At 35.5% G+C, this 13,670-nt stretch overlaps 1 protein-coding gene across 2 annotated transcripts in view; it reads left to right on the plus strand.

Annotated features, from left to right (window-relative positions):
* Positions 1 to 1,645: 1,645 nt before the first annotated feature.
* The window catches only part of LOC120625599, a 29,664-nt gene continuing 17,639 nt past the window's right edge, over positions 1,646 to 13,670 (plus strand). For both annotated transcript variants that reach the window (XM_039892663.1, XM_039892664.1), the window contains exons 1-10: positions 1,646 to 2,778; positions 4,392 to 4,547; positions 5,210 to 5,319; positions 5,535 to 5,676; positions 6,234 to 6,366; positions 8,188 to 8,318; positions 10,428 to 10,631; positions 11,660 to 11,803; positions 12,769 to 12,954; positions 13,372 to 13,507. In XM_039892663.1, coding sequence (XP_039748597.1) covers positions 1,978 to 2,778; positions 4,392 to 4,547; positions 5,210 to 5,319; positions 5,535 to 5,676; positions 6,234 to 6,366; positions 8,188 to 8,318; positions 10,428 to 10,631; positions 11,660 to 11,803; positions 12,769 to 12,954; positions 13,372 to 13,507 — 2,143 coding nt within the window. In that variant the 5' untranslated portion in view covers positions 1,646 to 1,977. The remainder of the gene's footprint in view (positions 2,779 to 4,391; positions 4,548 to 5,209; positions 5,320 to 5,534; positions 5,677 to 6,233; positions 6,367 to 8,187; positions 8,319 to 10,427; positions 10,632 to 11,659; positions 11,804 to 12,768; positions 12,955 to 13,371; positions 13,508 to 13,670) is intronic.

The raw sequence follows: 13,670 nt of genomic DNA on the forward strand, positions 1-13,670 counted from the left end.
CTTTCTTTCACTTATTTCCGGAGTACCCCAGGGTGGTGCTCTCTCCGTTTCTATTTAAAAAAAATTATAAACTCAGTGTCATTTGTTTTATCTTCGTCTTATCATTTTTACACTGATGATTTTCAGTTCTATGTATAGGCGGCTGTTGATAATCTTGCTGTTGCCATTGAAACTATTAATACTGAATTAAATAAAATTGCGGCTTGGTGTTGGTCTTTTGGTCTCAAGGTAAATCCAAGTAACTATAATAGGCAGCACTTATTTCCTTTCCTCTCTATCTTATAAAAGTTTACCACCTGTTATATTTGAAGCTACTGTTATACCTTGGGACAGTGCAGTCGGAGACCTTATTGGGACTTATTTTGCCTTTTATAATGACTTGGGACCTCTTGTCTCTGAATGGAGTCGCAAAATTTTTGTCGCTGTTGGATACTTGAGACGGTGGAAGAATTTTCTGCTGTTAAAAACTAAAATTATAAACTAAAACCTATTTTAGATTATGCTGATATTTGCTACTTGGATTTATATGATAACATGCTCGATAAAATGGAGAGGCTGCAAAACGTATGTATACGGTTTATTTTTGGTATACGTAAGTTTGATCATGAGTCCCAGTATCGTTCTCGGTTAAAAGGGGTTACCAATTCGATCCCGTAGGAACTTGCACGCTCTTTGTCTTTTATATTCTATTTTATTTTATCCTCAGACGCCACCAAATTTAAAAGAGCGATTCAACTTTCTTGGTAGCAATGTTCAGTGCTATTTGAGGGCTAAGGATGACAACAGGTTTTATGTTCTTGCCAGTCACTCGCATAAGTATAGAAATTCATTCCCAGTCAAGGTGGTTATATAATACTCTGGAATTAAGCATTGCCAAGGGACATTAGACAGGCTAAATCATTAAGCATCTTCAAAAGTCGTTAAGAATATTATTTATCTACTGAGTCATAAAGTTATATGTGTTTTGTTTGTAATTGTATATATATGTATTTATTTCTATATTATTTGTATCTGTAGTAGGTATTTATGTATTATTGTTTTATGAAGCTGATGTAGTTTATGACATATTTTTAAAATATTGCACTATCCCGTTTCAAAAAACTTTTATCTTCTTTCGTTAAGGGTTGTCTGGAGGAGATCGCTTAAAGCGATAAGACCGCCTTTGCGCATTATTATTTGTCTTGTATTTCTGTTTCCAATATTTATTATCTTTATCCCTTAATAGTGTGCAATAAAGAATTTATCTATCTATCTATCTATATATCATTTAGCTTTCCTAAATGCCATGGATATTGAACGTCCCATCCCTTTACCAATAGACTAAAGAAAATGACAAGTGACAACCCTTGGATTAAGACCAAAAATGTTGCCATTTCTAAAATGTGTGCTCGAGTATTTTTTACCATAATGACACAACGCAGAAGGGATGTATTTTGTTTGAGGGGATTCAATTAATGATAGCCGAATGCTTTTATGTTATTATTTATTGCCATGGAATTTTATACCTTAAGATTAAATGATATTAGAATAGTCAAGTTGTAGCTTCGCAAATCGTCTAACAATAATTTTTGTAAACACGCTTGTGGAATACACAAATTATATGTATAATAGGCAAATGCTATTTATTGCGGAAGTAATGGCTTCCTAAAATTTAATTGCTGATATTCAATTTATAAGACAAGTTCATAAACAGGAACGAAAACTACATCGAAAAGTTAAAGGAAATGCAGTGCTTCCAGTAATTTTTTGTGTCATCCGGCTTATTTCTGATCGTTTTAGACACATACCGCGTCTGTTAAAAGCTACAAAGAAATCGCGAAAATGAAACTTTTATGAAGAAGATTCAAAACCTTTGCCGGTTTTGACTAAAACCTTACTAACATACACTTGGCGAAAATGATAACTAACATGTGATGACTGGTGGAGCACTCATTATGCATTTACAAATGTAAGACTTGTGAAGGAGTGTTTATTGACATGGATGATGCTGGTGGGACGATGTCCGTGCGAGGCAAAATGAAAAAGAAGGTGGAGGATGATGAAGATTCCGACGAGGAAGTCTGCGACAGCGAGGATGAAGACGAGACGATCGCGCGTATCCAACGAGCACATTTCGCTCAGGCTGCAGCTATGAACCCTCGGAGGAAGTCCACCTCGCGCCCCCGGCCCATGAGCCGCAAAAGAAAAATGGAAGCAGTAAAAAGCTTTCACAATTTCACGAAGAAACTAAAAAAAGACACTGGCATAGCGATACGTAGTATAATCGGCAACGATATATTAGATTTAAGTGACTGTTCTAGTGAAGACAATAGAACAGATAGTGATGGTTTATCTGACGCAGATTTTGAAGTGAACCCAAGTGCAGTGCAGGAGTTAGAGGAGGAGAACGAGAGCTACATTGACCCTGAGACTGGTGACTTTGTACAAAGTAAGCTGAGTGAAGCACCAAGTGAGGTGAAAACCCTACCATCTCCTGATTCCGAGTCTATGGTCCCGAGTGTGGAGGAACCAAAGACACTTACTATAAGTGATATAATTAATGAAGGAGATTTAGATTTAACGAAAAATGTAGAAATATCTGAGGTGGAGGAGAGTGAACTGTGTCCTGGAAAGACTGCTGAAGATTTACTAAATATGTCCAAACAGGACGAAGGTAGCCAGGACTATGATATTGCTGACAAGCTAACAGAAATGGATGAAATTAGTGGGAAGTCTATGGACGCAGAAGTGGAAGGAGGAAAGGAGGAGACGGATGACAAAAATGATGCGGAAGAAGAGGTATGTATGCTCTTCTTAAACATTGACAATATTCGACTAAGACGACTAAGATTCATGGGTTGATATGCTAAATTGCTTGACCCCAGTTTCAGCTGGATGTTATTAAGAAATAAGCTGGATAGCTGTTCCATATATTATTGCCATTTACAAACTATAAAATTTTACCTTAACCCAAGCACATCAAGATATTAAGCAAAGTATATGATCTGGTTGTTTAATCCGTCAGTTTAGATTTATTGGATTTGTAGAAAGACTTGGCAAAGTCTGTACATTGGACCCATTTCTCCTTGTTTCGATAAAAGCTTCATAGGGCCAGGTTTGGGATTTTGTCTGGTGGTACAAAGCTTTTATCTTCTTCTAAATTCCTAACTGTGAATACTTTACTTGAATATGATTTTTATAATTTCAAGTTAGCCTTGTATATATAATATTATTAAGAAATAATTTTCGTATCCACTTTAATTTAATTGCTATTAATTTATAAAAGTAAAGATTTTAATAATCAAATATTGTTACATGAGTATCAACTCAACTTGATAAGTTTTAAGTAGGCTTTATGTTATTTATGCACACTCGGTTCTCCACCTTAGCTACTCATTCTATTCTTGTACCAATAGAAGATGCTCACAATAGGTTCAGCAATTTTTTTTCAGATGTATATATATATATATTATGTATAAATATATATCTCTTAAAATAAATTTAAGATATGAATATAATATATCATATTTTTATCACCATTCTATATTTAGTATACTACAGGAAATAGTACACATTCCTGTTTGACAAATTAACAAAACTTAAGCAATACATATTAATATTATAAATGCAAAAGTTTGTATGTTTGTTTGTTTTATATCTTTGGATTAACCGCACCACCAATCTTGGTGAAATTTGTCTGAATGAAATATATGTAGTTTGCATCTTGGAGATAGACATAGGATACCTTTAATCTGGGGAATACTAGAGTTAAAAAAAACAGGAACGTGAGACAATTTGAAGGCAACAACTAGCAGGTTTCTTATCCTGTTATCAGGATTTGAGAGGTAGTTTGAGTATATAATTGTATATTGAGTTACTATTACCCAACAGACACAATTGTATTTTATAATATTTACAGATTATGTGGATTATATAATTCTAATTAATGAATATTTCATATGGACAATTATCTTGGTATCTACTAATAACAATGTTAATAAATTTACTAATATGTTCAGTTTTATTTATATTTTGTACACTCTCAGGCCAAAAATGTATAACCCTTAAAGCTCATGTGGGAAAATGGACCTTGTGGAATTGATCTGAATGCGACAACCAGATAATATTTTCCTTTTTGGAGAAGTACTCTAGCAAGGAATGGTTAGGTTTTTAATTAGACTGTTTGGTTGGGTTTTGTGGACTGGGTATTAAGGTTATGGAATAAGATGGCAGACATCTGCCATTTACTATTTAATTGATATTATAAAAGTATATAATTTAAGTATTTTCTTTAGAGACTTTTGTCTTCTCTATTATTTAAGATTCAATATTTTACTTCTGCGTAAGGTTTCAATAAAATCACTCTGCAAAAGCGGTAGTGATATTAATTCTCTATCTTTGGTAAATTTTAGCAAAAAAAGCTATTAAACCCGAATACATTGAACGTCCGACGCAACATCAGAGAAGTCATGGATGAGAAGAACTTAGACGCGTCAACATTGGCCGCGCAGAGGCAGGAGTCCGAGAGATTGGCACGAGTCCAGGAACAGCAAAGGATAATAAGAGAGGTACTTTTGGTTTTACGTAGGAGTTTAATAAAGCGAGAACAAGAATGAAATCATAATGAAAGGAAAATAAACTTGATGTTGCCTTACTGGAGTATGGCTTTTATTTATTTCACAATGTATTTATTTCTTTTAAAGTTCGATAATTGGGAATTTCCATTAACAGTCTTAATAATACTATAGTATGTTATGTTGTTTAGTTATGTTGGCATTTTTTTGTGTATATAGATCATATTATGACAATCTAGGACAGTCAATGGGGCAGTCCAGTCTGCTTTCCGAGTCCAAGGCTGTGGGTTCAATTCCCGCAACTGGAAAATGTTTGAGTGATGAACATGAATAGTTTTATAAACTTCAAAAATGAATATTTTTCCATGTCATGTATGTTTTCCATTACAAGTATGAATGTATATTATTTATATATTAAACTTGTAATACACAGAGATAGACTATTTATCAGTTATCTTAGTACCCATAACACATGGTATTCTTACTTTGGGGCTAGATGGTGATGTGTATATTGTTGTAACATATTTATTTATTTTTATTATAATAATCATGATAGATTTTAGTGTTTAGTTACTGAAAATATACAATTAAAAATACACTAAAGTTAACAGCTCTTTAGTAAATTAATACTTACAAAAAACATTTTCTTTATTTAGGTGCAAAGGCAAATAGCTATCAACCGACAAAACAAAATCCATCAAAAGACACTATCGTTGCTTCAGGGTGGTTCTTCATTATTAAAGAAGGGAGGAGGGCAGAAACTTAAGTATGTATAATTAGTATATTTTTAGCATTAAAGAATATTTTCAGTATTAGTTTTTTTTTTATAAATATATAAACTTGAAGAAGAAATTTTTTTTTACAATATTTCACCCCAAAAGTTCTCTCTGCCAGCTGATCTGTATTCTGCATTGAAATAGATCAAGGATTTTGGCTAGTTTTTTGGGCACTTTTGCATTAACAAATGCCCTTATTTTTCAGTTTACCAAATACAGTATTAGTAAAACTACCATCTGGCGAAGTTAAAAGGACAGTTACCAAGGAGCATCTAGAAGTATCAAAGGTGGTCAAACCTACAACTTCTGGTGCATCTTTATTACAGAAGAAACCAGACAAAAAAGAGGTAAGGTCAATTTATATTATAAAAAAACTAATTTATTTTCGTTTTTTGGTAGGGGCAATTTGGAAATTTATAATTTCTGAACTTTCTCTGGTCTGGTCTGGTGGGAGGCTTTCACTGTGGCTTGTTACCACCCTACCGACAAAGACGTGCCCGCTAAACGATTTAGCGTATGAATACCATACTCCTGACTAACAACTTAGAATGCATCGTCACTTACCAGGTGAGATTGCAGTCAAGGGCTAACTTGTAATGGAATAAAAAAAAAAATTTTTTTTGGCACAAGTAATGGAAATAGACCAACAGAAATAGAGGATATTTGCTAGAATACCCTACAAAATTAAATAAAAGAATAAAAATAATCTGATTATGGCTGGAAAAGGCATGGTATTTATAAAAAAGAAATTGAAGTACTTAGTTTTCAGTTCTTGTGCCTTAAAGAATAAAATAAGAATGGACAAGGAAAATATATAAATTTTTTAAATTAAAATTTTCCAAATTTTGTATTTCAAAGTTTAATTAAATTTCTTTCTAATAATAATACTCATTAAACCTCCCAGGTTGTAGAAATAATGGATAGCAGTAGTGGTGAAGAATCATCATCATCTTCATCTGATTCTGATGATTGTATAATGCTGTCAGACTCAGAGTTACCACCCAGCCCTGGGGCAGAGGAAGATCCGAGCAATTCTGGTATGATTAACACTTCTATATAGATATGATTCATGCTTTTCATTTTATATCTTTTCTTCGCATGTTACATCTTTGTTGGCTTAGTTTACATTTGTGCATCATCAACACATCTATTATGAACCCACCATTAGGCACAGACCTACTTTTTCATAGTAGAGTGGGGATTAGACTCTAAGTCACCTAACTGGTCCAATGCGGTTTCATGGGCATGTGGAATTCACTACACAAGAGCATTGGCATGATCAGCGTTGGACATCCTGAGTTGAGATAATGATGACTGCTATAATTTGAACATTAGGAGCAAAAATAAACTTGCAGTGCACTATAAAATAAGTAATTCATTTAAAGGTAATTGTATACAATTTTACAATAAACTAACAGTTGATATCTTGGAGATGTCTCTGAAATAGTTCAGTTTGTATTAAACGTAAGCTTATAGAGAAGTCCTATTATAGTATTAATGACTACGTCAACGATAAAAATGCTGGGGTGTAAATTATTGCTCTCACCAGGTTGCTTTAAAAGTTTTAAAAGACAATGTGAGATGGTGATAACAAAAAAAAATAACAACCGGCTAAGTTTGTTGCGGGCTTCTTCTTAGACCAGGGCGCGTTTGGAACCCTCGTAGCTTTAGTTTTAAGTTGACGAATTTAGTTATCGCCATCAAATCACTCCTATGTCATATTTTACATGTAATGTAAAAACGCATCAAAAGTGCCATCTATGTGCCTATTTGAATAAAGAAATATTTGACTTTGACTTTGACGTTTGCACCCTGGAGATTTACATACAATAATTTTAAGCTTGAAATTGGATTAAAATATAACAAGAGATATAGGAAAAATTTTACAGAGATAGCATGCATTTTCCAAAATAGCGCTTGGTGATATTTACTGCTAGCAACATTTTATGAAATATAAAATTTTTAAGAAGAATAAGATGTGGCTTGATTTTCTTAATTGATTTGAGATTGATTTTATATATACATATATCTATTTTTGATCCCAGAAAAAAAAATATTTTCTGAAAATATGAGACTTTTTAAACTCGAAACAAAAGGGGATGAAATTGCAAGCAAATGCTAGTAAATTATATATGGTGGAGGTTCTAAGCTTTTCTGGAAGGCTTCGGCCGTGGCGAGTTATCATTCTACCAACTAAGACTTGCCGGCAAGCGATTTAGCGTTCCGCTACGATCCCGCTTAGAACTCCATTAGGGGTGTGGGTTTAATAGTTAGCTTGCAACCATCTTGCTGCGACATAATTTAAAAACGGAGATTGAGGTCACTTTTGGAGATATAAAAAAATCTTGTCTCCATCTTCTTCTCAACTTCTTCTTTGTCTCCGTACTTAGTATGCCGGAACGTTCCGTTGTACGTAATGCCACTGGTAAGAGTCCCAGCTGTGTCACTCCAGCCAGCCGTGTTCATCCCAGAAGCCTAGAAGGCCGCTCAGGCCGCCAAATACTTCTGGAGTGATGCTTAGGAACATACTGCGCGTTGTTCTGCTTACTACGTTGCATTGGAGCACTACGTATGTCGGTGTTTAATCGACCTCCATGCATGCTCTGCGCGGAGGAATTTCGGCTATACCTAAAATACCCATTATCCTATTAGCAGTGGCGTACACAAGTTTATTTTACCAGGATAGGCATAAAGAAACTGGTATATAGTTGAAAAATCCTCCTATATCTAATAAGTTTTATAAAGATATTAGACAAGTCAGTGCTTTTGTGCATGTATTAAGTGCCGGCCGCATAAGGCTTGTCTGTGGGAATTTAACAGGCTGAGAATGATGCTGATAGCATTTTCCAATATTTCAGGTATGCACGTGAATGATGCGTATAATATTCCGGACGAGCAAGGAAGGGTGCTGATAAACATTGGTCACGCCGAAAACGAAGAGGGAATATTCTTGGCGCCACAAATCGCCAGGGTTATCAAACCACATCAGGTATTATTCCTTCTGCTTCATCATATCAACCCATTACAGGCTAAGAACAGGACACGACGGACTTAACCCCTTCTCATTGTAGGAGACACAATGAAAAGGAGTAAAGGCCGTAGTCCACCACGCTGGCCCAGTGCGGATTGGTGGACTTAACACGCCTTTGAGAGCGCTATGGAGAACTGTCAGGCATAAATAAAATAAATAAATAAATATATTACGACAGTACACACATCGGCACCTAGCCCCAAAGTAAGCGTAGCTTGTGTTATGGCTACTAAGACAGCTGATGAATATTGTTATAAATATAATATACAGATAAACACCCAGACACTGAAAAACATTCATGTTGTGGGAAGCGAACCCACGGCCACGACTCAGAAAGCAGGTTCGCTGCCCATTGCGCCTGTCGGCCGTCGTCGGTTACCTCACGATGTTTTCCTTCACCGTTGAAACATGTAATATTTTCTTTCCTTAAAACGCACATAACTCAGAAAAGTTAGAAGTGCGTGCTAGGATTCAAAGTCGACCCCACGATAGTGATGTCGAAGTCTCACCCACTGGGCTATCACCAGTGGCGTGCACTTGGTTTCTTACCAGGGTATGCATACAACAGGATTATTGTATAAAATCCTCCTCCGATGCGCACTATATATCAATTTTAGGGTAGGCAGTGCTTTTGTGCGTGTATGAAGTGCACGCCACTGGATATCACCACTTCCCTTTCTGCTTTTTAACTTTTTATAATATCCTAGCTATGCAAGAAAATAGTTTTAGGCAACATTTTGGGCGATATGTAATATGCTATAACTCGAAATGTTGCTTAAAACAAATATTCGATTTCAGAGCATTGCGTGTTACAAATAGGCACGTTTGGATTGATGGATGATTGTTTGTTACTAACACCAGGTAATTTTGAAGAAGAAGAAGAAGTCTTTTTTGCACATATAAATAGAAAGCTAGGTTAACAAAGCAAACGATAATAAAAAAAATATGCGCAAAGGCGGCCTTATCGCTTGAAGCGATTACCTCCAGATAACCTTTGACCGTTTATCACGAGCATTCTTTGTATATTGAATCATATGTATAGGCCCTGTTCTTTATAGCCGACGGTGTTGTATACGTGCCCCAAAAGAAAAAAAACCTTCGTCCACGATGTTAATGAATTTTGAATTTTTGAATTTTATTGAGGCATGGCACCTATACTATACCGCGTTCATTGTCGTCATTCGATGCGCTCTTGGACAGCAATGCTCAATGGGATCTATTCCATGACGGGTGGACAGCATTGTTCCGCGAATTGTTGAGATACACTGAGAATACTGAATGACCTTTAACTTCAATATTCGCAGCGTATCACTATAGTACACTATTTCTGTTTCAGTATATGTTTTTTGTCATCTTTCATTCATTTGTCTTATAGTTATCCATAAATTACGTAGTTCTATCTTGTTAGTGTAGGTGGCCCTGCCTTACTAACAGGATGATGTTTTGACGGCCCATTGGCGCAGTTTGCAGCGACCCTGCTTTCTGAGTCAAAGGCCGTGGGTTCGATTTCCACGACTGGAAAGTGTTTGTGTGATGAACATGAAAGTTTTTCAGTGTCTGGGTGTTTATCTGTATATTATAAGTATTTTATGTATATTATTTATAAAAATATTCATCAGTTATCTTAGTACCCATAACACAAGCTACGCTTACTTTGGGGCTAGATTGCGATGTGTGTATTGTCGTAGTATATTTATTTAGTATATTTATTTATTTATATAAATAAATAAATAGGTTCTCTATGGGGAACGCATCATCCCCGATTTAAAAAATGCGAAAGTAGTTGTTTGTTATATATATTATTATAATTTTATTATTTTTATTAGTGTTTTTACCTACACTTGAAGGAATTATAAATTTTATAAATTTAAAAAGCATATAAAATTTTTCGGAACCGACAGGATGGGCCATCGCGGCCTTAGCCTTTTTCCAATTAACGGCTCTCCTACCGTCGATGCCGAAAATTAGTATATGCCTTTTACATCAGTCTTATAGCGACTGTAACGTCATCTAGTAGGAAACTTTGCTGATTCGATCAACTATATATGATATATTGTTATTCCTCAGATTGGCGGAGTGAGATTCTTATTTGATAACATCATAGAATCCGTCCAGCGATTCTCCACTTCCACCGGTTTCGGGTGTATTTTGGCGCATTCGATGGGCCTGGGGAAGACACTGCAAATAGTTTGCTTCTGTGACATATTCCTGCGGCATACAAACTCCAAGACGGTCTTGTGCATCATGCCTATAAATACACTACAAAATTGGGTACGTATGTAACATCATTATCCGCCTACTGAAGGGAATGGGTTTCCTCTCGGTATGAGAAGTTTTTAGGCTGTGGTATAGCACACTGGCCAAGTGCGTATTGGTAAACTCAACGGGTCTTTAAGAACATTATGGAGAACTCTCAGGCATTTTCTTTCAGCAAATTGTTTGGGCTTTATAGATACTTTGCGAAATCTGATTAGGAGCTAAATACGTTTTAAGCTACGTAGATAATAATTTTGATAGTTAATTTGTTGGTAAAAATAATTGACTCAAAACGGGGCATTGTTTTATTTTTATAAAACTAATTGGCTTATATTCGTACATGAACAATTCTATATATTAACAATCGACGAAATGTCTTACACAGTCACTATTGATACTGTCTTTAAAACAATATTGCTAGAGAATGATTGAGTTTAAACATTTTGATTTTCAGATGCCAAATTGATTCAGGGCCAGTGGCGTGCATAGAGGGTATGCACAAGTAAGAAGATGATATAAAATTAAGAAAATCTCCAATACGAGTTATAGATACATAAGGGTAGGCTTTTTATACCTCTTACAATGCATATCCTAATGTTTTATAACTCTTACTGGAGATTTTCTTCATTATATATCATCTGCATAGCCTGTGCATACCCTCTATGCACGCCACTGTTCAGTGCAGATGCCCTAGCAACCATTGGATACTTGCCATTGGTTATTGTACTTTGTTTGTCTGGTGGGGGGCTTCTGCCGTGGCTAGTTACAACACTACCGACAAAGACGTGCTGCTAAGCGATTCAGCGTTCCGGTACGATGTCGCGTAGAAACCGATTAGGGGTATGGGTTTAATATAAATGCCATACCCCTAACAGTTTAGCCCGTTACCAACTTAACTTAATTATCACTTACCAGCAGGTGATAATACAGACAAAGACTATCTTGTAGTGGAAACTTAAACGTCAATCAAGCAAAAATTGTCATATTAATTCATCACAGTTGGTAAAGGGTCAGAATTAGTATAATATACTTGGATGTTGTAGGTGGCGGAATTCAACATGTGGCTACCTCTAGATACAACCAATAGCCCCCTAGCGGCGCACGGTGAAGTTCGGCCAAGGAACTTCCCCATCTACGTACTGAACGACAGCCATAAGACGTTGCAGATGCGAGCCAAAGTTGTCAAGGTAACATTTCGACTTTTCTTGTAATTTTACATGTGTTCTAGGAATCCAACGGGTTCGAAATCGAATAGTTCGAATTACTAAGGATAAGCCTTAGTATAAGAATTGATTGTAATAATCCTAATCGAAGGCTTCGACTATCGACACTGTGTAACGCAAGAGTAAAATCAAACTTTCTTTCTTTGTTGTAAAGCTCAAATTCGTATATACTTCTACAGCAAATTCATTTGGCAAAATATGAACCAGGATTACTGAACAATTATCGAATCTTGAACGAGTTATAGTTTCGTAATTGTAACCGAATTACGAAATAATGTTAAAGGCTGCATAAGTATATTACATAAGGAATCACCCTGTAAAAATATTAAATCAAAAGAAGCATTCTTATTATTCCGTACCAACCAATTCAAAACATTCCAAGTGTTTACTTATTTCAACCCTATTGAAGATAAAAGACCGACGCGCGCATAGTATACAGTATGCGATGCGTACCTAATACCTGTCACTGTACCTGCCACTTAATGGGTGTCACATGATTTTTTTTGTATGTGATGTTAGGGCTGTATCTGATTTCTTTCAGTAAGAACTATGGTTAACTCGAACCTATTTGGTTTTCGGTATCACAGATAAGTCTCAGAGACAGTACATAATGTACCTCTATAGCCTGTGAGGTATTATTTCGGTTTTCATTCACACGTTGTATAAGGTGTATCTTGCTTTGGCGTTACCGTGTTTCGATACTCGAAAATGACGCCACGATTGCTAGCTTTCTGCCCAAATCTGCAACCAAATCATTCTATAAGATTCGCTTCGCATTATACGAAGTTTCAATGAACCACATATTGAGTACATTTGCAACTATATTATAACTACATATTTCTCTGTCTTCTTACAGTCCTTCAATAAAAATTAAAATTTCCTGGCTGTGATAATATGGAAAACCTTTCTTATTGTTTTATTACTTCTAGGACTGGTCAACTACAGGCGGTGTACTCATGATAGGATACGAATTATACAGACTCCTTTGTATGAAAAAGGACAAAAAACCTCGTAAGAAAAAGAAAGCAGATAAGCAAGACGAGAAAGAGAAGGAGAAAGATGAGAAGAAGAACGAAAAACCTGATGGGTGGAAACCTGGCATCGAAGATTCACAGGTGCGATAATCCCAAATCAAAATCATCCCAAATGCCGCGACTCCACTTTCTTTTTTTTAAGACATTAGGGGCCTTATTAATGTCAATAAAGGTGGCTTTATGTCGTAATTATTTTAAATTTGAACGGAAAAATCCTTTCGCACGCATATATAACGTATAATATGTGTTATAATAGGGCCCTAAATAATTAACCCTAATAAACACCCAAATTCCTCAATGAAAAAGCTATAAAATAAGTTGATCTTTATGAGGTATAATTTCTTTATTTTATAATATAACCTTTTGATTTTTAAGCGAGTATATAAATTCGCCATTTATTTACTCGGTATAAGAAGATAAATAATATAGAAGTTAAAGCTGATAAGTGATAGTAAAGTAATCTTGTGAAATAAATCTTGTTTTCTGTATTTCTTTTAGGGTGTAGACTCAAACCAGTCCAAACCAGAAGATAATAGACCTGAAAAAGAAGATGGCGATTCATTACTCAACCCCGACGCTAAAGACGAGAAAAAAGAAGACACACCTAATGATGAAGAGAAAAAGCTTTTAGATGGTACGTAGCTTTGTGTTCTTCTCAATTTATCTTTATTCTTCTCTCTTCTTTGCTATCGGATTATCTAAATAGATTCATCGATCTTGAGGCAATTTTGAGTAGGAATATCTTCCATCCAGGAGAACCTATATAGTTTATCATATCGACCCATTACCGGCCCACT

The sequence above is a fragment of the Pararge aegeria genome, chromosome 8 (genome assembly GCF_905163445.1).
Source record: "Pararge aegeria chromosome 8, ilParAegt1.1, whole genome shotgun sequence".
In the NCBI taxonomy this organism is placed as follows: Eukaryota; Metazoa; Arthropoda; class Insecta; order Lepidoptera; family Nymphalidae; genus Pararge; species Pararge aegeria.